Source organism: Pan paniscus, chromosome 22, assembly GCF_029289425.2.
Source record: "Pan paniscus chromosome 22, NHGRI_mPanPan1-v2.0_pri, whole genome shotgun sequence".
NCBI classification, from domain to species: domain Eukaryota; kingdom Metazoa; phylum Chordata; class Mammalia; order Primates; family Hominidae; genus Pan; species Pan paniscus.
In genome coordinates, this window is record NC_073271.2 from 17,731,028 (window position 1) to 17,757,821 (window position 26,794).

General features: G+C 32.9%; 1 protein-coding gene across 4 annotated transcripts in view; it reads left to right on the forward strand.

Annotated features, from left to right (window-relative positions):
- Positions 1-26,794, forward strand: part of NCAM2 (neural cell adhesion molecule 2) — a 544,869-nt gene that overhangs the window by 276,388 nt on the left and 241,687 nt on the right. For all 4 annotated transcript variants that reach the window (XM_057300937.2, XM_008972557.5, XM_034947985.3 and 1 more), the window contains exons 2-5: positions 8,401-8,475; positions 12,008-12,214; positions 14,089-14,232; positions 19,943-20,080. In XM_057300937.2, coding sequence (XP_057156920.1) covers positions 8,401-8,475; positions 12,008-12,214; positions 14,089-14,232; positions 19,943-20,080 — 564 coding nt within the window. The remainder of the gene's footprint in view (positions 1-8,400; positions 8,476-12,007; positions 12,215-14,088; positions 14,233-19,942; positions 20,081-26,794) is intronic.

Sequence of the window (26,794 nt, forward strand, 5' to 3'; positions counted from 1 at the left end):
ATTTGTTCTAGAGATTGTAGACATATTAGACTGCCATAGTCCAAATCAATGCTGATCACATTTTAATGTATGCTGAAATCAACTTAAATTATACATTGTGATTACTCTGAAATGGCACCTGAGATCTGTACTACAAAGAAGCTCCTAATTGAGGTCACTAGTGTTGGACTGGTAACCACTTTCTGAGTAGCAATGGTTAGCATCTGGAAGTTACTTAAATATGAGACTCCTTGGCCCTACACCAAATATACTGAATCAGAATTTCCAGTGATGAGACCAAAACTAAATTTAAAAACTACACACATATACCAGAAAAAAACATGCACACATACACACACACACACACACACACACACACACACACACACTTCCTCAGATGTTTCTGATAAATTCAATACCTGACCTGACTCAATTTTGCAGAATATTCACTAGAGCAGCCTAGCAATGGGGAGACTAAAACTAAGCAAGAATGAGGAGAGACATATTTAAGGGACATTTAAAAAAAGAATGAGTTGGATATTTTGAGTATTCATATTTGAGAAAAGGAGATATAATCTTATAAATTTCTCAGTTATCTGGCAAATAGGCTCAGTGGATAGCAATTACATTACTGAAGATGAGGATTAAGGAATAAGGTAAGACAGAAAGAGAATGCCCTTGAATTTTGATATGCCAAATTTGAGACATGTAAATTTTTCAAAGTAATATGGTATTTAATGTATTAGCAAATATGTTTCCAGACTCCAAAATGATAATAGGGACATGCATTCACACACACACACACACACACACACACACACTAGGGACATGCATTCACACACATACACACACACACACACACACAATCTGTAATTAAAATATAGAAAAGGGAATAAAGGGATAAGGAGATGGTGGGCATATAGAAGCTGAGTCTCAAGTGCTTGAGAAGGACCAAAAAATGGCTGGATTCAAATCTGGTTTCACCGTATATTGGCTGAGTGGCCAGTAGCAATGACACAATTCTTTGCCTCAGCCTTCTCATCTCTAAAACAAGATTGAAATATCTACTTTATAGTAGTATCTACTTTATAGAAATGTTTGAGGAATAAAGTAGTTATTGTGGGTATGCATAGTAAATATCATATCTGTTTGTAGTACAGGAAGATAGATAGAACACCAAGAGAAGAAAACAAAGAAGATATTGCTAAGAAACAAATATTTAAGGGATACATGGTAGAAGAGATACCATATACTACTATATACTATACTATATACTATCCTTACTAATATAAGAATAGTCAGGAAAGTGAGCAAACTATAAATATGGAGGCGTCAGGAAACAGGAGGGTCAAAGAACAAAGTAGTTGGCAGTATCTCATTCTTAAGTCAAATAAAAATGAAAACTGAAAACTATTATTGGGTTGGAAAATGAGAATATTATGGTTTATTTTAAGAACACTAAACTTATTAGTAGAATGGAGAGGACAGAATAAAAAATAAAGAAAGAATGGATACTAGAAAGTTCATTTTTTAAAACAATGTAATGACAAGTAGGATATACCGTATTAATTTGAAAGAGGGTTAGGGAGATAATTTTTTAATATTATTTGGTTATTTTGTTTTATTTTCTCTTCTGGTTTTAAATTTATTATTATTTCTTGTTTAGGATGAAACTTTATTAAAGAGTGTGCATAGCTTGACAGGAAAAGTGCTATAGAAAAAGAATCACTAAGAAGTTTAGGCCGGGTGCATTGGCTCATGCCTGTAATCCCAGCACTTTGGGAGGCTGAGGCAGGCAGATCACCTGAGGTCGGGAGTTTGAGACCAGCATGACGAACATGGAGAAACCCTGTCTCTACTAAAAATACAAAATTAGCCGGGCGTGGTGGCGCATGGCTGTAATCCCAGCTACTTGGGAGGCTGAGGCAGGAGAATCGCTTGAAGCCGGGAAGCTGAGGTTGTGGTGAGCTGAGATCGCACCATTGCACTCCAGCCTGGGCGACAAGAGCTAAACTCCGTCTGAAAAAAAAGAAAAAAGTTTATTCAGTTAGCCCTAGAAGGATTCAGATGACCTAATAGCAAGGACATCTATTTTCCTAATTTAGGATGAGAAGATCCAAGAGGTTTGAGTACAGATATAAAGAGGTATGCAGGTAAAGAGGAACTACACTAAAATCTTTAACTTTATATTCTTGTTACAATTAGAAGAAACAATAAAAATAATTTTTAAAAAATATTCATGAATTCCTAAAATGTTTGACGTTAGAGAATTTCTCTCCTAAGTGATCCAAAATTTCTGAAATTGTTTGAATATTGTAGCATTTTTCAGAATCAAATAACTCACATAGGCTGTTGTAATGCACTGTTATAAAAATCCAATAACAAGGAGAGAATAATTAAATAATGTAAATAATTATTTTACAGCAGATAGCATTGTAAAATATGTTTCAATGAGAAAATTATATTAGTTTGCTATAATCAATTATTTATAAGAACATTTTAAGGAGTAATACTCTGAGATTTTCTATAATTACTAAATAAATATCTTAGTCTTTTAACCCTGTTAATGTGGAAGCCTAGAAAAATAAAAAAAGTGCTTGTTGAAAAATGTTGCAGCTCGTTGTCCCAAGATCAATCTGTGTCTTAAGTTATCTCCACATGTCTCATGAAATTCTAAGTGAACCAAAGCAGGCTCTGTGTCAGACAGTTAGAAGACTGGTTCAGTTGTCAGTTTTAAATCTCTGTAGGTGATAAACTCATTTTAAATGCCACTGCTAAATGTTGTATCAAATAGCAAAGGGCGCTTGGTACCCTGATGGAACTTAGAAATGCTAATATATTCATTATATTTATATTACTATAAATTTTAAAAATCTCTTTTGAATATCTGTTTGCTCTGGGTGCTTACTTATAAATATTAATTTAATCTCTGTTATGATAATGATTATCTTTGATATAATGTTACCTATGTTTTATTTTGAGAAATAATCTTTATTTAAAAAGATAAATTTGGATGGGGCGCGGTGGCTCACGCCTGTAATCCCAGCACTTTGGGAGGCTGAGGCGGGTGGATCACCAGGTCAGGAGATTGAGACCATCCTGGCTAACACGGTGAAACCCCGTCTCTACTAAAAATACAAAAAATTAGCCGGGCTTGGTGGCAGGTGCCTGTAGTCCCAGCTACTCTGGAGGCTGAGGCGGGAGAATGGCGTGAACCTGGGAGGCGGAGCTTGCAGTGAGCTGAGATCATGCCACTGCACTCCAGCCTGGGCGACAGAGCGAGACTCTGTCATAAAAAAATAAAAAGTAAAAATAAATAAAAAAAGAAAACTAAAAAAATAAAAAAATAAATTTATGGCCTTATATTTTCCCCTCCATTAACTGATTATGAGAAATATCCAAAATTCTGTCTCCCTACCTTTCTTGTAGGTAAACACTCATAGTAAAATTCTTCGTCGTATCAATAACTCTTGTGTCAACAGAGGTAGAAAATCTTAACATCTTTGACTTTTCTCCTTTATCACTAATGCTTTAATTGATCACAGATGTAACGTACCTTGAATCTTTTCTTACATCTATTCTCTACCTTTTCATATTCTTTGCCACAGGTCAACTCATATATTTATCACAAGATACCCTCTTGTTTTTATCTCCCTTCATTCAATTTGTGAGTAATTTTACCTCACAACCAGTCTTTACTAAATGCCAATTTTATCATGTATGTTTTTATTTATAAGTAATTTTGGACAAAAATTCAAGTCAGTTGTTTCTGATATTCTCCTGAGTCTTTTCCAAACTAATTTTCCAATATTTCAACAATATTCTAGATGAGATGAACCTTGTCTATACTGACCTACTAATTTCCTAAATGTTCCTTGAACACTTCAGCCTTACCCAATGTGGAATGCCCTTATTCTTTTCTATCCTTTTATAACAATATCTGTGGCATTTTTTATCTTTTTATGTTTCATTGTCCTCTATAAAGTCTTCTTGATCATAAATTTTATAATGGGCAAACTTGATACACCCTATCTTATTTTATTTTTCATAATTTTATGTACCCCATAGTCCTCCCAAATACATCTTAAACCCCTTGATATTAGAAAGTATTTCTTGCTATTTTTGAGTATGATCGTATTTAGAAGAGGGATTTGCAAAATACATATAGTTAATAAATACTTATGAGTATAGTACATAATTTTTAATTTACCCAACTCTACTTATAAGATTATTTCATGCACTTCTTTGGGAATTATTCACAGAGAACATATGTTCATCATGCATTTACTTTTGAGTCCTTGGGTTTAAAACTTTTCCTTACCTTAAGTAAGAAATCTGTGATGATATTTATGGATAGCTATCAGATGTTTCATTCTTGTCCAATTTTCTCCAAACATAAATTTTTGACATTAGGAAACAATTTAGTTTTCTTCTGGCTGCCGTAGGTGATAAACTCATCACCTACATTATATTGATTTGGGTCAAAAATCAGCCACTAAGGCAAGATTAAGGCACAACCTCAAATTTTAGTTATGTAGGATTTACTAATATGCCAATGTTTTAATATATATGTATAGTTCAATTAGAGCAAATCTGGTCTTTGGGAAATATAGTGAAGTAGAGAATTATATTTTCTTTATATATTTTAAACATATATAGCAATGAAATATATCATTGTGCCCATTCACCAAAATGTCCATGAATAATATGGCTTAATTAATATGTGCATTGGTAATTTGTACTGAATGAAAAATTAACCAGATGTTTAATATAAATAAATAAATTAATTTCATGTTCAATTTTATTTTATTAAAATGAATTAAGATAAACAAATCAGTATAAACAGTTTTCAGAACTGTATTTGACTTTTAAAATTTCTATAGCTTTCAAGTTCTTTTCTATAAACCCTTCCTTAGAAAAGCAAATTTACTCCTAAGGTCAGTGGTAGGCATTAAGTAATAATTCACACACATTTCTTAGATTCCTGATATCCTTAAATGAAGTCATTCCAAAATTATATGTTGTCAATACAGTCGGTGTTCTATAACTAGCACATGATAAGCTCTTCGTAAGTGTCAATTATTCTGCCATTCATTCATATATTATTAGTTTGGGAGAAATAAAGTTTGATGAATGAGCCCTCACTTCCAGAAATTTATATTTAAATAAGGTAGAGAACCAAATAGAATGATCAACAAAATAAGTTTTATTTGTTTAATGGAAATTCCTACTGATCAAAGATACTGATGTATTTATTGATACCATAGATGGGTCTATCACACACTGTTTTGTAAAGTTCATGATATTTTATGTTTTCTTTGAAGATAGAAAGTAGGCAGCCATGAGGGGTTGTATAGAAAAAGGAGATTAGAACAGACAAAACAGTTTGGGCAAATGCACAATGGTAGGCAAGTGTGAGTCAGTTGGGGAGAGGAGAGAGAATGAATCCTAGGTGATCATAGCTGCAGAAGCATTGGAAATGAGTAATAGCAAATAAACTTGGAAAGGCAAGTTTCCTTCCAATTATAATTTGTATGGTAAGGGACAAATTAAATCAATTTTGAAGATCTTTGAGCAGAAGAGTGAAATTAAACATAGTTTTAGAAATATATGCATGCAGTAGTCTGACAAATACATTAGAGGGAAAAGAGATTAAAGAGGCAAAAGTGAGAAAAAATATGGCAGATGAAATATATTGGATTAAAATTAATGAGTGCATGTATTTAAAAATTAAAAAATGCATACAAATAGTTTATATTGGCAATGCTTGAAAATTGATGGTGACTAAAAATGGGACAGTGAACAGTGAGCAAATTTTGATGTTAGAGGAATGTGTTTGGTTTGCATACAGAAAATTTGAAATTGAAGTATGCTAATGTTAACTGCAGGTTGAAGATTGCAAGATTAGATTTTGAGAAAGTACAGTTTTAGGGGAAATAAGATTATATCTTAAAGAAGAAAGTAAAGGGAAGAAAGAAAAGAGAAGACACATAATTATAATTTCCCCTCCCTTTTTTTTTCAAACTTGTAATATATTTTCTGCTTCTTTCCCTTCTATCCATAAACATTCTCAAGTCTTCTCAATTTATAAAATCCATGCCCTACTGCCCAGAATTGTGGATTCCAGTAACCCCATACATCTCTTCAGATTCAAGCTTCTTATAAGGGCAATCTCAAATTTCTTGAGTTCTGCATTTTGCCTCTGTTTACCTCATTCCACATAAGCTAACTTCAAAAAGAAAATTGTTTAATTATTTAAAGGAAAAAGAAATCTGAATTTTCACTGGAATTGGCATTAATGATTTATCTACAAGAAAAGTAGGCAAGGGAGAAAAAGAGAGTACCTAAAATCTATTTTTCCCTTGGCTACTTTTCTTATTCTTTCTGACTTGCACTTTTATTTTTCTTTCTGAAACATTAGATATATTTGAACATTTATTGAGCCTTTATAATATCACAACCATTCTCTGAGTATTGGTAAATTATGAATAAAAATAGGACCCAGGAAAGTCATGTAGACCCTGCCCAAGTTTTCCGGAGAGGTTTCTGGAAAGGAGGAAGGAATTTAACAATTTAAGGTGGAGACTGTGAGGAAACATATTTTAAAGAGCTTAAACAGCATAATTACCAGGGTTTTATTATTTTTTTTTTGGTAAATATTTTGTTTCTTCCTCCTGTTCTTTATTACACATTTTATTTCTTTAAATACTTTCAACGTAGTTGTGTTATATTCTTAGTCTAAAAATTATGTTAGTTGAAATCTTATGGGTTTATTTCTCCTATTTGCTGTTTCAACTGACTCCTGCTTACAGGCCTTATTTCACCATGTGTTTTATAATGTCAGACTACACCCCCAGATTGAAGACAGCCTCATTTATACAACTATTGGCCAGTATGAGCCTATGATATGGTTCTTCTGAATGGTTTTTGTGATTGCTTTTGCCACTTAGCTGTGAGCCCTACACGTGAGACTGCTTTTTAGTTTTTCCAGGTTGAAGTTTTCCAAAGAACACATGTTTATAATTAAAATCCCAAACATGGGATATGGCAAAACTTCTGGTTTATCTAATGAGAAACATTTTCCCCCTCCCCAGCTTGGGGGAGGCAAGTTTCCTTGTAATCTCCCTTCACCATTGGGTTGACTGATTTTATACCCTCCTTTGATGGTAAATCTTATTCCAGTCCAGTGTTATCTGGTGTTCTTTTTTGTTTTTGTTTTCTGAGACAGAGTTTCACTCTTGTTGCCAGGCTGGATTGCAGTCGTGCGATCTCGGCTCACTGCAACCTCCGCCTTCCAGTTTCAAGCAATTCTCCTGCCTCAGGCTCCCGAGTAGCCGGGATTACAGGCTTCTGCCACCACACCCAGCTAATTTTTGCATTTTTAGTAGAGACGGGGTTTCACCATGTTTGCCAGGCTGGTCTCAAACTCTTGACCTTGTGATCTGCCAGCCTTGGCCTCCCAAAGTGCTGGGATTACAGGCGTGGTCGTTATCTGGTGTTCTATCACAGCCTGTTGTTCTGGGAAAACTTGGATCCTATCTGTGTGTAGTCTGTGTTCACTGAAATAAGCATTTTGGTTACTATGATCAATAAATTCCCAGTGCAGGTTTGTACTCTAGTTTCAGATCTTCCTTGATTGACCTCTTGCAGCTTTGTCACTTTACCAAAAGCTCAAGTACATGCATTTGAGCACGTGGAAGGTGAGACGGAGTTTGGAAAGTGGTCATGCTCTCTTTTCTACCATATTGTTAGAAATATGTGAATTCATATTAAAATAACACTTTGCTTATCTTCTAAACTTCTAGATATTCAAGTATTTTATTTCGAATTTCACAAAAAAATTATTTAAAATATCAGGCATCTCCTCTCTTTTATTGTCCTGGGTCCTTCACTTAACTTTTTGATCTTGTGAAAATCAGTGCTGCTTCATCTTACTCTGTGCAGTGCTTTCTTTCCTTTGTATGCCTGCCTTCACAGACATTTTTTAGTAGGTGTCTACATGTAGTTAATTTACGTGTGTGTGTGTGTGTGTGTAGTTGTTGTAATGATAATATAGGATTTATACAACTGTTGGGCAAACATTTTTTTTTAGCCATTGCCCAATGTGGTCACACATATAAGACCTAATCTCTGAATAAGGAACAGATTGTCTGAGTGTGAATTTGTTCATTTACTTGACTAACAGAATTTCAGACTATCAGCTTGAAGAAGTGCTGTATTTAGTCTGATGGTTAAATGCATAATAAAGTAATATGTATAATGGTAGATCATGTTTTACAAAACTTTCATTTTTCTTTATAGGTAATAAAAAATTGGGGGGAAATAATCAGCATTTGGACCATGTGGTTTAGACATCATGCATTAAAATCTTAGAAATCATGCTTAAAAATCACCATTAATTGTTTCCCAATTTTTTTTCAGCTCTTCTTCAAGTGACAATTTCACTTAGCAAAGTAGAGCTTAGTGTTGGAGAATCTAAATTCTTCACATGTACAGGTACGTATTTCTGTAAATACCTTCAGATAACGTGGTTTCTGTTAAAATATTAATAAAATGTGTTGGCTAAATTTAACTAGTTAAAAACTCAGTTCTCTAACAATAACATCTTACAGTTGGTTTTTTGTTTTTGTTTTTGTTGTTTTTGAGAAAGAGTCTCGCTCTGTCTCCCAGACTGGAGGGCGGTAGTGTGATCTCGGCTCACTGCAATCTCCCCCTCCTGGGTTCAAGCCGTTCTCCTGCCTCAGCCTCTTCAGTAGCTGGACTACAGGTGCTCACCATCATGCCTGGCTAATTTTTGTCTTTTTGTATTTTTGTAGTAGAGACGGGGTTTCACCATGTTGGCCAGGCTGGTCTCAAACTCCTGACCTCAAGTGATCCACCCGCCTTGGCCTCCCGAAGTGCTGGGATTATAGGTATGAGCCATCGTACCTGGCCATCTTTGGGTTTATAATGATTGGAAAAGTGTTAATAGCCATAACTTGCATATTAAATGATATTATTTTTATTTTTGTTAATTTGTTAATTTAGACTGCTAATCTAGATCATTTATTTTGAAAATAACTTAGGCTTGCATTATATCTGATAATAACTTAAATCAATTTAAATATTTCTGTCTAAACAGTAATATTAGGATGAATATAAAGATTATAACTGAACCATTTTTGTAAATATGCAATGAATAAATTTGGTATGGCACACTGCACTATAGTTATACTTGAATGAAAATATTAGGCCAAAAATTTATTCTAATATTCGTTGAAGAAATAGTTATTTAGTCAGGAAAGCTTTGATTAGATTTTTATGACAATAGAAAGAATCATATGTCATCATGCCTATGGCATATTTTATGGGCCTCATTCAGAATAATAATATACATATGGTTTCCTTTCAAAAGAAATTTAAATATTTCAGCATCAAAGTTTAATTAAACATATTATAGAACTGACAAATGAATGCATTATTTATTTAGGTACAATATGTTCATTTTTACAAATACAAGTCTTCATATCCAAACTATGATATACCTAAATAATTTTTTAAACCTTAGTGCTAAAATTAGTTAAGAGACTATTTTAGAATTGTTTCTAATCTTGATTACACTAAATCAACTTAAAACTGGATTAAAATAGACACTAGAAACATAAAATGCATTATAAAAAATGACATGATTTATTTAAACCAAGATTCAAATTTATAAATATAGAGATATAATATTTTATAGATAAAAGATATAGTTATAACATTTTATAAATCATATTCAGAGCATATATGTATAACATGTCACATTTTATAGGAATATTAATAGAGCCCATGATTCTTTATACATTTTCCTTCTTAAAGGTGTCAGTTGATAGTTATGTTAATACAAGTATTTGTATATTGACAAATGAAAAAATCAGAGAGTATGGAAGAGATTGATTCAGCATCATATATTATGTCAGCAGAAATTTGACACAAGCATATAGGTTACTGTTTCTAAATCCCATCCATATTTTATTAATATCCTCATAAATTAGAACACACTGAATTGTATCACATAAAGGTAGAATAACAAAATAGTTAAAAAATCAATTTTGAAAATACAATGAAATTGTTGTACTTTTATGGATTTGTATATTACTATGAAATATATTGCACAGACTAATTGCCTGTATGTATTGCATAGCTCAAATTAAGACATACTTTAAAGTGAATTAAGGCTATTCATTGGTGATGAGTTTTGCTCTTAATAAGAATGTAAACTAAGTAAGCATTTATTTTCTTTTATATAAAGATGTATCACCTAGAGCTTTTCTATAGTACTGGAAGTAGTCTTATTTATATTAAATATAGTAGTAAAACAAGATTCTAAAAATAAAGATATTGGAAAACCATGCAAGCCACTCTGCTTGTATGTATTTTTCTACTACAATGCTGACAATCTAGATACTCCTCCAACATTTCCAGACGCCTTAAAAATACAAAATCTAAAACTCAATAAAATAAATATCTTAAATTTAAACTAGAAGGATGTTACACCCTCAAAGAGCTAAAGAAGTGTCATACAGAAAATTGTTATAACTACATTTAAAAAAATAAAGTTTAATGCTATTTATAAATAATCTGTACGTACAAATAGTCCAGCCTTATCAAAATGGAAAATTTTGATAGAAATTATTTGTTAGAGATGCCTGAAAGAAAACAATTATAACAGCTTTATGAAAATCTGCAATAAACTGTTAATGAAAATGAAATGTTCTATTATATTAAGAATGAAAAGACTCAAAATATTTATCAGAATATCCTATTTAACTTACTATATAAAATATTATTTTGTATTATTCAAATGTAAAGAGATGAATGTTTAAATTATTTTTTGTAACTTCTCCATAGATGGAGGAATTAAATAAAACACATCCCTCCTCTTCAAATGCATTACTCTGTAACAACTATGGTTTTATGATTTGTTTAGAAAAAGATGAAGATAATGTAACTGAGATCTTTTTAAGATTCACTAAACTTTCTTTCATACTTTTACTCAAGCATGTCTAATTTCTTATAGAAAGGAGGATAATTTGTTTCTAAAACCATTTCTTCGGAAAAATGAGAAGGAATAATTTTCTTCAAAGAGGTCCTGCAGATGTTAGTTGACTTCATGCATTTTCCCATCGGATACTTTTGAGTTAATAGTGTCTGCTGCTTCCATAAATGATATCTGAAGTAATTAGGTGAAATACATCCTTTTGGTGACTAAAAGCAGACACAGAAATCTTCAGCTTTAACGAAAGGATAATAACCTAGATTCTGAATTGGAAAACTTAAATAAATGTTTACCCTGTAATGATTTGGTTGTAATTACCTAGATAAGTATCATTTCAATGCATTGAAATTATCCTATGAATAAATAGTTAACAGTTTTAGATTAAAATAATGAAACTACTTATTTCTCTTGGGAAAAGAGATTAGGACATCATTATAAAAACGGTCATTGGCCTTATCTATTCAAATTTAGCAACTAGGGAAATTAATTTCAAATTTAGTATTATCAAAGGCCAAAGTTGGTTTTGTGAAAGATTTACATTTTTGTAAGCTCGGCATTATCAGAGATTTAAGTGCTATCTCCTGACCCTAGCAAAGACAACTGAGCAGATGAAATCATGTTAGTAATTGTGGTTCTGTTCAGATATTATCTATAAGTGGGTTGTATGTCTGGCTCAGCAGTCAAGGAAGTTTCAGAACTTAAATGTAATAATCCATTGATTACCAAGGGAAAATTTCAACAATCATAGCTTAAATACTGTACAAGAAGTTTGCTGTGAAACTTTTAGGTATTGCTTACTCAAGCGTGAATCCTCCATGTTGGATAAACAAAGGTGAACATTTGCACTAACATTTGTGTTTACTTTCAGTTTTGTAAGATTCTCAGATTTCCAGTCTGTTACATAATTTTTTTCTAAATGGTTAATATTATTACATAATAGTAAATGCCAATGTTCAAACAAATATTTTTAACAATTTTCAAACCTTTATTTTCCATGGCTCTTTGCAGCGATTGGTGAACCTGAAAGTATAGATTGGTATAATCCTCAAGGAGAGAAGATAATTTCAACACAGAGGGTAGTAGTGCAAAAGGAAGGTGTTAGGTCACGGTTAACCATCTACAATGCAAATATAGAAGATGCAGGGATATATCGTTGTCAAGCAACAGATGCCAAAGGACAAACACAAGAAGCTACAGTAGTTTTGGAAATTTACCGTAAGTAATGTATTTATATGTTTTAGTTTATTCAATTTCAGTTGCTTATAAATAATTGAAACAAAATAAAATGTTTGATAATAACACTTATTAAGAACTATGTGCTTTGAAAATAAATATCAGTTTATTTATGCTTTACCAGAGTGTATCTTAGAATAGAATAGCTAACAGATAATAAGTGGTTATAAACATATATAGGGCTCAATTATATTAAATAATATTAATAAAAATGTTTTCATTTTCTCAAGCCATTAAGAATTCACTGGGTATATAGAGAATAGTGGTTTATTTAGTGGTATGATATTTATTCAGCGTTTTTTTTCACTGTAAAATAGAAGGTCATGATTAGAATAAATGAAAATGTGTGACAGCACTGACCATTGCAGAATGAGAATCTGGGGAAGGGTCAGTGAGCAGGAGTAGTCAGAAAGTTGAAACTAATCTAGTAGCCAATAATATTGAGTCAGGATTCTTTACCACTAAGTGTTTTTATTAGCAAAGCTTTCCACATTTGCACTTCATTTTATGTCCTGGGATGGATTTCTTCCTATGTTCCTTTCTCCTCCTCATATTGAAGAACCATTAACCTGTTTAGGAACATTGAAATCTGTTGACTCCTGCATTTTAAAGCGAGCTATCCCAATTACTTTTGTGCCCTTGAGCAAATCATGTAACCTGTCTGTCTTTAGTTTCCTCATATATAAACTGAGGATAATAATGGTACCTATGTGATATATGGAGTTTGAGTACTACCTTAAATTACATTGCAGAAAGTACTTACAACAATGCCTTACGATTAATAGGTAGTTAGCATTTCTACCAATGATAAATTATATATATATTAGGAATGCAAGCCCTTAAATCATCTCATATCTGTAGCTTTGTGTTTTGTTTGTTATTCTAGAAATAGGATATGAAAAACAAAGTCGGAACATTCCTACAGTAGGACTTCCTGTTTGATGACCAACGCAATTTGTGGGCACATTGTTGCTCTTGTGTTTCCTGATTTGGAATTTTTCCCTCCCATTTGATTCTGAGCTTCCGAAGAAATGATATTTTCCTAGTTTATGTAACCCCCTAGAGTATCTATTTCACAGCATCAAATAATTAAATTGAAATGGTCATTTTATAGATAGAGTGTTTAGAAATACTTTCTTTATTTTAAATGATGCAAAAAGAAGAATCATGACATTTCATTTGCGAAGGTAAAAAATTTTTTTGCAAGAACAATTCATTACTTCTGTGAGAATTTCTCATCAAGCATAAATATCCATGTTCACTCATTCATTCGTTCATTCATTCATTAAAGACACTTATTAGGTGTGTATCCACTATAATTCTGAGTCCCAGCCAGAGACAGACAGACAATAAATAAACTGAAACAAATACATAGATGCTAGCTAAACATGCTATGGAATTCTATGGAAAATAAATTACCTGGGGTAGAGAGATAGGGAACCTTGAAATGGAAAGGAATATTGCCATTTTATATAGGCAGGTTGGGTAAGAATCTGAATGAATTGAAGGGGGTGCAAATGCCCTGTGGTGAGAACAAACTTGGAATGTTCAAGGAACCTCCAAGAAGGCAGTTTTCCTGAGTGACAAGGAAGAGAGAGGAGAAATTGGGATTGGAGTTAAGGAGATAGACTCCAGTTTATATAGAAACTCATATGGCGTTGAAAGATCTTTGGATTTTATTCTCAGTGAGATAGGAAGGTATTAGGGAGAAGTAGATTATCTAGTTTAAGATTTTAAAGTATCTAGGTTTTCCTAATTATTTTATTATAGTATCAATAGAGTCTGGATTATGTTATTGGGAGAAATAAGCAATGATACTTTTGTGATTTGTGATTTGTTTTACTTTGTTGATACAGAAAAACTCACTTTCAGAGAAGTGGTATCTCCACAAGAATTCAAACAGGGAGAAGATGCAGAAGTGGTTTGCCAAGTTAGCAGTTCACCTGCACCTGCTGTCAGCTGGTTGTATCATAATGAGGAAGTCACCACTATTTCCGACAGTTAGTATTTTGGTAACTCCCTAAGTTATATGTTCTAATACTATTGCAGTTTTTAAAAATCTGAATCTATGTGTCTAGTTGTAGAAATTTGAATTTTTGACCCCAAATATTCAACAACTATTTTGAGAACCTGTAAGCTCTACATTAGGATTTTGCAATCTAGGGATCTCAGGGCAAATTCACTGCCCTTTACCCCTATGTTGTAATCAAAACACAGTTATGCCCATTCGCCACATACTGTCTGTGGCAGCTTTGGAGGCATAGTTGAGAAGCTGTGGCTAAAAAAAATATACAATCATTAGCCTAAAAAAATGTACAATCGTTAGCCTAAAAAAATACAATCATTAGTATCTGGAGATTTACAGAAAAGGTTTGCAGACCTTTGCTCTAGTGTCAAGAAAAGATTAATACATTATAAGCAGTACTAAGTAAATGAAGGAGTACATCCTGCTGCATTCAAATTCTGTATAATTTATACATGATTCTATGGGATCACTAGATGTAAACTTAGTATTGATGTGAATTATGTTTATTATTCTGGGGCAGTACATTCAAGGTTATCTACAAGTTCTAAATATTATGGAAAGATCCGTATAGATAATAGAAAAGTACATTCATTCAAATTGTCTTCATGATTTTGATTTAGACTGTGCTAAAATTTCAGAATAATATGACATCTGAAATCGAATGTATAATTTGCTTACATTATGTTCCTTTACCATATGCATAGGGAGCATTTTCAATTTAGAATTTTTTCAATGCAACTGCACTGCAGAGAGGTACAAAATAATTGAATCTTTTAAAGTAGTTTCCATCTTCGATGGTTCTGATTTGTGTCCAAGGGATGAAGATTCTACAGCATAAAGGAGAGACAGAAAATAATATCTATTTTTGAATATGTGGGGAGAATGTATGATAATCATGTTCAATAGTCATTTTTTTAATTTTGAAAGAATTTTTCTGAGCTTAGCATATTCAATGCTTGTCAGTTTCCATTATAATACATTAATGAGAAATAACACTTTATTTCCTCTTGTTTTGTTTCAGCATAACTCTGTAGAGTGTATTAACAAGTCACATGAGTAAATGGTTTGATGTATTTTTAGCTCTTTTCCCCTCAATAATAAAGAAAAAGCCGTCCTTTTGTAACGGTGGAATGACAATATCTAAATATTTTCAGACTGTCTAATCTTACACCTCAAGTGTAGGTTTATTGTAAACCTTTATTAATATAATATTTTGAAGTAAATTTTATTTTTAAAAGTCAAATAGAGCAAAGCCTCAAAGCAAAGACTGATGACAACGGGTAGTGGTGATGGAGAAGTGATATTTCCATGCTATAGCTCATACGTATTTCCCCAGCATCCCAGGACTAAATGACGTACAGCCAAATTTCCATTTTGGCTTTCCTCCTTTCCTTGGCCCTGAAGCTTTGAACATCTTTTCTAAATGTTCTGTGCCTAAATCAGACTCTTTATCTGTAAAACATAGATGATTGCCTTCATTTAAAATAATGGCTTTGTGTCATAAATGAGACATTAGACATAAAGTCGTTTCTTGACATCTATGGGTGATTTGTTCCAGGACCTCCCACAGATACCAAAATAAGCTGATGCCAAAGTCTCTTATATAAAAACGCATAGTATTTGATATAACCTATGTACATCCTCCCATATATTCTAAATTACATCTGGATTATTCATAATATCAAATACAACATAAAGACTATGTACATGGTTGCTATACAGTATTATTTGGGAAATAAGGAATAGCCTGTACATGTTCAATAAAGATGTAGTTTTTAAAAAATATATTTTTCATCAGCAGTCGTTTGAATCCATGAATGTGGAATCCATGGATATGGGGGGTCAGCTATACTTCATTTGTTAAGTGAATGAATAAAATATATGGCTATATATTAGATTCTTAATAAATGACATGTATCGCTCTCATTCCTTCTCTATGAGTTTTTAAATCTTGGAATCAGTTTTGCTAAAATTACATGTGTTTAGGTTATATCTAGAACCAGAAAATCCAATGTAGAAGAAATGGGTATAATTTAACATGAAACATAACACTAAGTTGTGTGGCAGGTGAAAAATAAAAATATAAAATAAAATCATATTTTTAACTATAGAATTTAAAGTATTCAAGTAAATTATCAGGAAGGACACACTTTTCTAACCTTGAAATAGTGTAGAAACTTATCACATAAATCATTATTGAACAATTTGTACATTTATAATAGACTTATATGAAATAATATTATTCACTGCTTATACCTCATATAGTCCCTTTATTAAAGCTGATGAAATAAGATCAAGATTACAATTATGTATGAGGATTTAGAATAATGCCACGGACCCAGATATCTTTCTTTTGCCATAATCTAATTCAAAAGTAAAATATAGATATTCCAGAGGAAATAATGAAAGCTTGGAAATGCTCATCTTATTAGCTATGCTTTTGATTGTAGCTGCATGGCAGATATTCAGAATTAAACTTCCTGCAGAATAGCAGTGGAGATTTTCCATGTTGCTCATAGAAGGGAGATCCATATGCTAAAGGATCCAAGCATTGTGGGAGTAAAGGTGACATTTTATTATACAAGTTGAATATCCTGACTTTTAGTGTCATCGTGATGGAGGGATATGCTATTTGCTGATATCCATTCAATCTTGGCCAGGTTGGAAATTATCTCTTAAACTTTTTAAATGCTTTGGCCAACACCTAATTGATATACTCCTTCTGCATTAAAAAAACTGATTAAAATTACCTTGTTCAATACAATTTTTATATAACCTACTTCTAGTATAAAAGATTAATTCAACAATTATGGAATACACAGGATCTATGCTGTAGTGTAGCAGATGATTATGATTCATGGTAAGCAAGATAAGTTCACTGCCTTCAAAATACTAACAATATAGAGGGAAAGATAAATAGGTAAATCAGTGTGAGAACAAGACACATTGAGTCTATGATAACGAAATTGTGGTAATAAAGGATGATAAAATAAATGTAAACTACGTAGGATAAGAGAGAGTGTCAAAGATGCCTGCAGGAGGAAAAAGTTACCTTTAAATATACACACGTATTAGCCAGGCAAACGTTGGTGCGGAATTTTCAGGAAGAGGGAAGACCATGTGCAATGGCCCAGAGGTGAAAAGCAGCATGAAAGCATATTTCTGAAACTGGAATAAGTTTATTATTACTAGAACTTATTAATAAGTGCAACTTAGATACTTTTACAAATGAGTAAATCTAACTAGGATTTTTAAACAAAGGACTAATAAGAAAGGAAGCTGAAGAAGGAGGTCAAACCAAGTCAGCACAGCCTTGATATCTGCTACTACGGAGTTTGTAATTTATTCAAAGGGGGCATCATTAAAGGGATTTAATCAATGCAGTGACATAAGCTAATATACAGTTGAGAAGAATATTTGTATGTCAGTGAAAACAACAAATTAGATGGGAGTCAAGGCAAAACTCCTGAGACTCAGAATAGTTCAGGTCCTAATGAAATATTGCTGAGGGAGAAGAAGACTTAAATTAAATAACGATAAACAGAGAAGTGATGAGACATGGAGTCTGATTGGGTCTGCAGACTCGGAGAGATGAAGATGTCAAGAATGACTCGTGGAATTTGCCTTCCATGGAGTTCCATCATTTATGGAATATTCCTTTGGCAACTAGTTCCATGTAAAGGCATGTGAAGACAGAACTGGAGAATGCCAGGTGAAAAATTTCAGGTGGAGATGTTGAGCTAAATTTTAAATATATTTTTCCTAATTCACATTAAATATAATCAGTAAAAATCATTATAGGTGAAGGATGATAGGTATTTTAGAAAGTTAGAAAATGCAGTAATACAATGATCTAAGTATGATAGTGTTCCTCTTCATTTTAAATTTTATTTATTTATAATTGCCTCTCATCTAAATTTCTGACCACACACTTTAAGAGAGGATTTTTAATTGACTTTGAAACTTTATGAAGTTTCAGGAGTTTCTGGTTATTTCAGGACCACTTATGAGTTATCTTCTAACATTTCTTGTGGATTGGTTTTCTTTCCCCCAGTCTTTCTTTTGATGAGGGCATTTCATGTTTGTGCTTTAATTTACCAGGGGAAAGAATCTGAATAAACATTTTTGTCTCTCTTCTTAGGTTCAACCTAAGGAAAAAGTGAGCATTATGGAAAAGTTTACACCTCATGGGCTGCAAATCATGTGGCCGTAGCATTAGAATCACTATTTTCACTTTGGGGGAGCCTCTGAATCTGTGCATTTCCACCCCTGATTAGTTACCTCTTAAACAAAAAGCAACTACAGGCTTGTCGGTTTAATGAGTATCTATGCCCTGATGACTCTTCTATTTGTTATTTCTAGCCCAGACTTCTCCCCTCTCATTAAGGAACGGCTATGACAAATTTGCCCCCAAATTGGAGTGGCCTACTACCCTAGCAGTTTATGGCTCACTCATGCAAAGTCCAGTTGGCAGCAGAGGTATAGGCAGGATCCTACCATATCCTTTCCACGATCAGGCTGATGGAGACTCTGCCTTTTTCACATGTGGCTTCAGTGGTTTTCCTAACCTCATTATCAAGCCAACAGATAGGGAAAAAAGCAGTACACATTGGAACAGGCCCAAAGAGTAAACAATAGACTGTAGATATGTTAGAGGCTGGGTACCTTAAAATAATCACCTTTCTACCTGATCAAAAAGCCCAAAGAGATAGAGGCGGTGTGTCTCTTATTCATCAAAGTGTCTTATATACAGTATCCAGCAAACAGATAATAGTCAATGAGATCTATGGATGTGTTAATTAAGGAAATTTTAGATATTGCCCGTACAAAGAGTTTCAAAATTGGACTATATGTAAAAGCATTCTTTGAATGATAAGGAGAGAAAAGGTTTTAGCATGGCAGCAAGATTGAGATGCTTATAAAATCAGGGCAGACACAAAAAATAATGCCAGGCTGAGATGCTGCTTAGGTGTCACAGATTACTGTAGCAGATTACTTTACACAATCAGTGAATGCAGGCTGTATACCAGCTTATTTTTTTATATATGCATGTGCACACACACACACACACACACACACACAAATGGAATCTTGAAATAAAATAACAAAATCTAATCTATTTATTCCTAATACAGATTATCTTATTAGCCAAAAAAATCCCTTAAATAAATTTGAGATATAATCTTTTTTATATCCTTTATATGACTTGAATATTATTATATCATTTAGTTGTCTCCACAGAGACGCAAAATTTTTTGTTTAATTATTGTATGAAGAAGGATGTTCAATAAATTTTCTAGCCCTTTTCAACCCATCTTGCCACATATTTGCAGTCAAAAGTTTGCACATCTGTGATACTTAATCTCTCTGCATTGTTCTTTTGTGTATCATTTCTGCATCCAAAGTACCAAGGGGAAATAATAGCCTAACCATTTTATGTGGATATAAAGTCTTGAATGTATTTTATTTTATTTTTTTAGGAAAAAAAAAGGTGTAACAAAGCAGTGTAGAGTGGAAAAATTGAAGTCATGAAATTACATTTTACTTTCAAATTTGAATTTGTTTGCTGATGAAAAGCTTGATAGTGTCAGACAGTGCCATATTTTAACTCTTAACAATTTAGAGCACTCTGGACTTAGCCTTCAATTACTGATATCATTTTCTCCCCTTTGCTTTCTTTCCAGATCGGTTCGCTATGTTAGCAAACAATAACCTGCAGATTCTCAACATCAATAAAAGTGATGAAGGTATATACAGATGTGAAGGAAGAGTGGAGGCCAGGGGAGAAATTGACTTCCGTGATATCATTGTTATTGTTAATGGTAAGCAGTAAATAATTTGTACATGGTTTATGGATTCATTTTAGCAATGTTTTTTATTAAATGGCAACCATGTGAACTCAAAATACAAGTCTTATCTAATAAACCTCTTCTATACCAGGAAGAAATCTTTCCATCTTTATTATGGCATCTGTAACATTGTATTACAGCCTCAAGGCAGGATCCATGACTTATGTTACATTGTCATTCTCATAACCCTTTTCAAATAGGCTATATGTGAGTAATTGCCTTTTGCTGGAATTGTAGTTGTTGAAAGAATATCAAATAAACATAGTACAGTATCATACTAAATGTTACTTTTAAATTACATGAATTATTTTTGCTTAAATTTACATATTTTACTCTACATGTTTCTCAAATTTAATAATTAAATTTTTAAGGTTATATTTACAAGTATTAATGGACATTAGTGACTGGTTTTATGAAATCATGATGAAATCTCTTTCTCCAAAGTTGCTTCTCCTGTATAGTTCCTTCCTGTGTTAACGTGATATTCTATGGAGCTGGAAAATACATTACAGTTATCTTGGCTGTCTCCTGTACTAGCCCATTTTCACACTGCTATAAAGAATACTCGAGACTGAGTAATTTATAAAGAAAGGAGATTTAATTGACTCACAGTTCCAAATGACTGGGGAGGCCTCAAGACACAATCATGGCAGAAGGCAGAGGAGAAGCAAAGGCATGTCTTACATGACAGCAGGCAAGAGTGTGTGAGAAAGAGTGAAGAAATGCCACACTTAAAACCATCAGCTCTCATGAGAACTCCCTCGCTGTCACAAGAACAGCATGGGGAAAACCGCCTCCATGATCCAGTCACCTCCCACCAGTTCCTTCCCTGGGATACCTGGGAATTATTAATACAACATGGGATGAAATTTTGTTGAAGACACAGATTTTGTTGAACAATTTCATCTCCATTTTGGCAGTCTAATCTGTTATGAAGACATATCCATTGTATATTTTAACATCTCTCAAACATACTCTATTTTCTCTATCATGTTGTTTTCCATGAGAGTGGTGATCTAATTTTTTTTTCTTGAATTCATACAGCTTGGTTTCTCTACACTTAATCTCACAATTCTACCTTTCTCTCCACCAAGACTTTCAACTGTAATAATTCTTCAGTGTTTCTCACTACTGTCAAGACAAAATCAAAACGACTTTTCATGGCATAGAAAACCCATTATGATCCACCCCTTCCCTAAGCATTCTGCCATTAGATGTCAGTCATAGGGAAACTGGGTCCTTAGAGGAGATCTAGTATTTTTCAATGGTCTTTCTAGAAGTACAGAGTCCGATATTTATTAAGGGTGCCATAATCAGTGGAGTAGTTAACCTTCAGTGCAGGAGGAAGATTTCAGTGCATAAAGGATAGGTTTAAATAGGGAGATGTCTGTATCTAACCTTTATCTATATCAATATGTAACTCTTTCTCTTTATTGTATACAATAAACAAGGGTAATAAATATATAGTGGCTATTTAGTTTGTTAATTATTGAATTGTCTACCATACTTTGTATCCAAAAAGATTTATGATGAAATATGTAAGTGTATTTCATCATGAGCAGTCTTTGTGTTAAGTATGTACTTATGAAAAAGGGAATTATAATAAAAATTAATATATGTAAAATTCTTTAAAATTGGTTAAGTTTATAGGAAACAGTATATAAGTATTTCCTATTATTGTTATTATATATACATATAATTACACTAAAATATTAATTCAAGTTTGATATTAAAATGAAATTTATCCAGCAGGCGTAGTAACCCTTTGTTATTCATTCTGCTATTGTAGTTTCTACTTTAATATGTGGTTGGTGCAAAAGTAATTGTGGTGTTTATCATTAATTTTAATGACAGACACCGCAATTATTTTTGCACCAACCTCATATTTTCTTTAATATATTTATAGCATGTTGTAATCTTTTTCCCTACTAGATTATCTGTGATTATTATGATTACATTCATTTTAAAGGAATGATTATTCAGGTATGAATATTCTTTTAATAAAGTGTGAATCTTCATGTCCATCATGGTCTGCATTTAAACTGGAATATTTAGTTTTATATTTCTATACTTATTTTTTTCAGGATGTATAAGGAGACAAATATAGGAATATGTTTTTATGTGCCATTTCTGATCAATCATGCAAATAATTCCTGTTTTGTCTGTATCAGTTGGACCCTCCCAAAAGTAAATTCTTCTCCTCTGTCTCCCACTTTCCTCTAACAGAATCAACCATAGATTCTAATATGAACATCTTTGCTTGGACATTGATAATTAGTCTCATTTTTCCCCTTAGGATCACAAACTCTCGTAGCTTAAAATTCCTGGAATCTCTTTTATTTTAAATAACAGTGTTCATAAAATCAGGTATCAATTGATTTCCGTCTGGAGGATGCAGCTGGACACTGCCGAGAGAATGCATTGACTAATGCCATCAGACGCCTGTGCTTTTCTCTCACATTTTGCCTTAAGACAGAAAAACCATTTTACTCCAGTCTTATTGACTTTCACCCTGCTTACTGGCTCCTTTTAAATCTCGAGGTTTTTTTTTTGAAAGTTTTCCCTTATTATGCCTCTTTTATAAAGCTGCTTAAAGATGTTTCAGTGAAAATTTTGAGGCTGCAAAAAATAATACCAATAAAATAAAAGTGCTACTTTTATTCATATTATTTGATCTTTAATTACTTTGACTTTGACTACTGCCCTATTCTGTTCCTCTCAGTTTACATTCCCAGCCCTCTCACTTAATTGCTACCAATTTTTATCTTTACCAATTTGACATTTATTCTGGTCCTCTTTCATTCATCTTCTTCCACCTCAAGTATACCGAAGTCCCACCCAAATGCCCCAGTCAAATGTTTTTTCACGTGCAGCGCTTCCTTGTCAAATCTTGGCCTTGTAGGAGGACCTGCCCTTTATTCTATGTTTTGTTCTTTGCAAACTTTTCCATCACATTTCTATCCTACCAATTCATACTCTTTTGTTTCAACAATTAGTTGAAAGATACCCTTGCTGGCTTCCTCTGTAGTACCAGCAATAATACATGTTTAGGATCTTATTACTTACTTTATTTTTTCTTACCTCCCTCTGTGACTTTCTTAATGTGTTTTTCAATGCCTGGGTATTGTTTTTCACAAATATTCTTCCCCTCCCTTGATGAAGATTATACACCAGTGCCTTTGATATGTGAAGTATGGCGCCTCCAAAGGAAGGATTATGCGTCTTCACCCAGTTGATCATGTGACTTGCTCTAGCCAGTGACTTAGAAGCAAACAAAATACACACCATGACTGAAATCAAACTTCAAGAAAACATCACATATTTTCTCTTTTTCTCTTGTTTTTTTCCTTCCGCCATGAAAAGAGCATGACCCAAATAGGGACTTACCCTTCATCCTGGGCACCTTGATGAACACAGGAGGAGCAGATTACAGTTGATCTGCAAGTGCAGACAACATAACATGAGTACAAAATAAAGCATATTTTTAAGCACTGAGATTTTAAAGTTGTTATCATACACACACACACAAAAACAGACAAATGCAAAACTAGTGCTTTTGTCTGTTTATCTCTCTCTCTCTCTCTGTCTTTAAACAATCAATTTAAGCACCATCTGACCTAGGTGTACTTTTGAAATTACTTACCTTGGTGTCCCTTTTCACTTTCCCTGATGGTGATCATTTATGACAAATTTTTATCACCTTATTGAGGTATTGAAAATTTAGCTGAAGAGTTTTTACTGTCATTTCAAAATTATTTTATATTGTTTTCATATATTTATTCAACAGGTATATACAAAGTGCTGGCTATATGTTTTACACTATATTGTGCTTGGACTACTAAAAGGCCTAACACAGCATCATTTCCCTTAAGACACTTAGAGTTGTAGCTCAACAATCTGTAAGAATCAACTTTACTAAAGTCCTTTATTGTTTATGGGGTAGCTGGATTCAAAAGCATTTAACAAATGCAGTTTTCCTAGATATTCACAGACTATTTTATGAGAATGGAAACCCAATGCAGCTGAAGACAGGAGAGTACCTTGGTATTAAAGATAAATATAATGAAGGAAAACTGTTATTTAGGAGAATAGGGCAATAATATGTTGCAGACAGAAAGACCAACACTTGTAAAACAAACAAGAGCATAAGGTGTGAAAAAATCCAAGCACCTAACTGTGATTGAAATATACTGTTTTTGACAGGAATAAGAGCAATGGTGTGTTTAGTTGGTTTGGATATTAGGTGGAGGTGCAGCTGAAAAGCAGGTAGCAGTCAATCATGGATGACCATCGATGCTTTATTAAAAACCTGATTTATGGGACAAGGAAGAGCTGCCATTGAGAAGCAAGTAATCCAGAGAGCAAGGGAGTTGACACAAGGATATTGGCAGGGAGAAAAAGTGAGTTCATGTGAGAGATAATTGGGGCCTTTACTAAAGGGCAAGGAAATGAAGAGGAAGGCATACAATAAAACTAGATTTCAAAGCAAAATCATCATGTTATACCTGTGTCACAGAGGCAAGAGGAATCAAGGGTAATTTTAAGACTTCTAGTGTGGGTTTTAGGGCTTCCAGTTATCCATGCAAGCAAAAATGACCAATAGAGTGTGCACAAAAATAAGTGTGCTGAATTTAGAGATTATGAGGTTGCAAGAGACATTATGGTAGATGATACTGTTTAAGTTCTCTGTGTTAAATTCAGATTACAAGGACTCGAAGCATAAAGGTACACATATATTTTTTAAAGGATGAAAGCTAAAAAAAAGTTAAAGACCTGCTACCTAAGGTTTTTGCACTTAGCTATTAAATGGGGAACATCACAAAGTTGAGTTAATGACTATAGGATGTTGTTGAGGCTTTAGGACAATATTAAGGAATATTACCTTGAACATAAGGAGAATATATTTTATATTGAGCCTGGAGGAAATGAGTTAAAAAATGAGTGAGGACGTGCATAAATTCATAGGTAGATTTGGTCAATAATTTGAGAGAAATCCTGCTACATGACTTCAGTATTCTATTTTCAGTTAGCTGGTTGCCCTCACCGAACAAACATTGATATAATCTTGATAGTCATAAAAAAATTTACATGCTTATATTAAACTTTTTATTGGATCTTCAGGTAAGCTCTCCAACCTGCCTAAAACCTTTCTGTTCATGAACCTCTGAGTAAATGCTTTCCTCATATCATCATACCTTGTTTCACTCTGACATACTATGTGAAATCTTTTAAAAACAGATTAACAGAGACATTGACTGAATTGATTGGCTACCTTTTCCATAAATTCATATTCTTTTAACTAGATAATTGTGCTATACATATACACAAACATGCCCACTTACACATCATGGATACGCTCTTCTAAAAGAGGATTAATATTGTCTCTCTTACTTTAACCCACATATATTCTCCCACCATCTGATTCCTAGGCTTTAGTTAAATAATACACACTGTACTACTCAAAAAAAAGGCTCATATAGATGAAAGACCTGGAAATAACTTTTAAACTTAAAATGTAGTCAGTAGAGTGTTCATTTTATAAAATGTTCTTCTAACCTATAGTGATTTATTATTTTATGAATATTTTGTAAATTTGTAAAGAGTGATTCACTAACTGCAGGTTCAACTTGGGGTAATGGAGGCAGGAACAATTGAGATTGGATGAAAAACACCTAGTAATGCAATTGTAAAGCAATTGTTTCTTTAGTCGATCTTTGAACAGTAAAATCAACAGTGGGTCATAATGGCCAGAGATGTCCGTACAAATGAGTGTCTGAATGTATAGTGCACTTTGTTATCTCAGTAACCCCCAGGCAGTAATTTTTGTATTCCTACCTATTTCTTGCAATTTCTTAAAGTCATGAAAATGAGGCAAAAAAACTTTCCTATTTATAATAAATGAAAAGTTAAGTCAAAATTTTCTCTTTAAGTTGTATGCAGCGTTTTAGAATGTAAAGCATATACAAGTATGAAAGAGTGAATTTGTCTCTTGTAGTTGAATCATGTAATTGAATCAACCATGCAGACAGCTATTTTAAGTCAGTTTAATGAGTGCAAATTATGAGGGAATTTGTAGTTTGTAACAATGTTATATAATATACAATATATAATTTACCCAAATCAATAAATATTTACCCAAACCAGAGTATTTTATAGTTTTATTAATTGTGTATCCCTAATGATTTTATTAAATTTCAAGAATAGGCAATCTGGGAACACAAGAAAAGAACAGTATATCTTTTTCTCCTTATCTCTTATATAACTGTTATTTCAGAAATTTTTAGTTTATATAAACTAGAGAAATGATAGATATAGATAGATAGATAGATAGATAGATAGATAGATAGATGATAGATAGATGATAGATAGATAGATGATAGATAGAGATAATCTGCACAGATCTAGGCACATCTTTCTTTGCTTTTCTCTTCCATATAAGTAATTGATATGAGTATTTAATACAGTTCTTTTCCTTGTCTCTATTTCTCTTTTACTCAGATTTTCTAAGTACACTTAGTGTCATAATATCATATTTGAAAAGCTGTAGAAAAGCATGTATTCATTTTTCAACATTGTACTTTTAATCCCTGATTAAAGATATGGCAGAATTTTCTCATTGTTTGAATTGGATTCCCATTCTGAATTTATCTGTTTCAAGTGTAACAGTCTTCTGCTTGTTGATTAGGG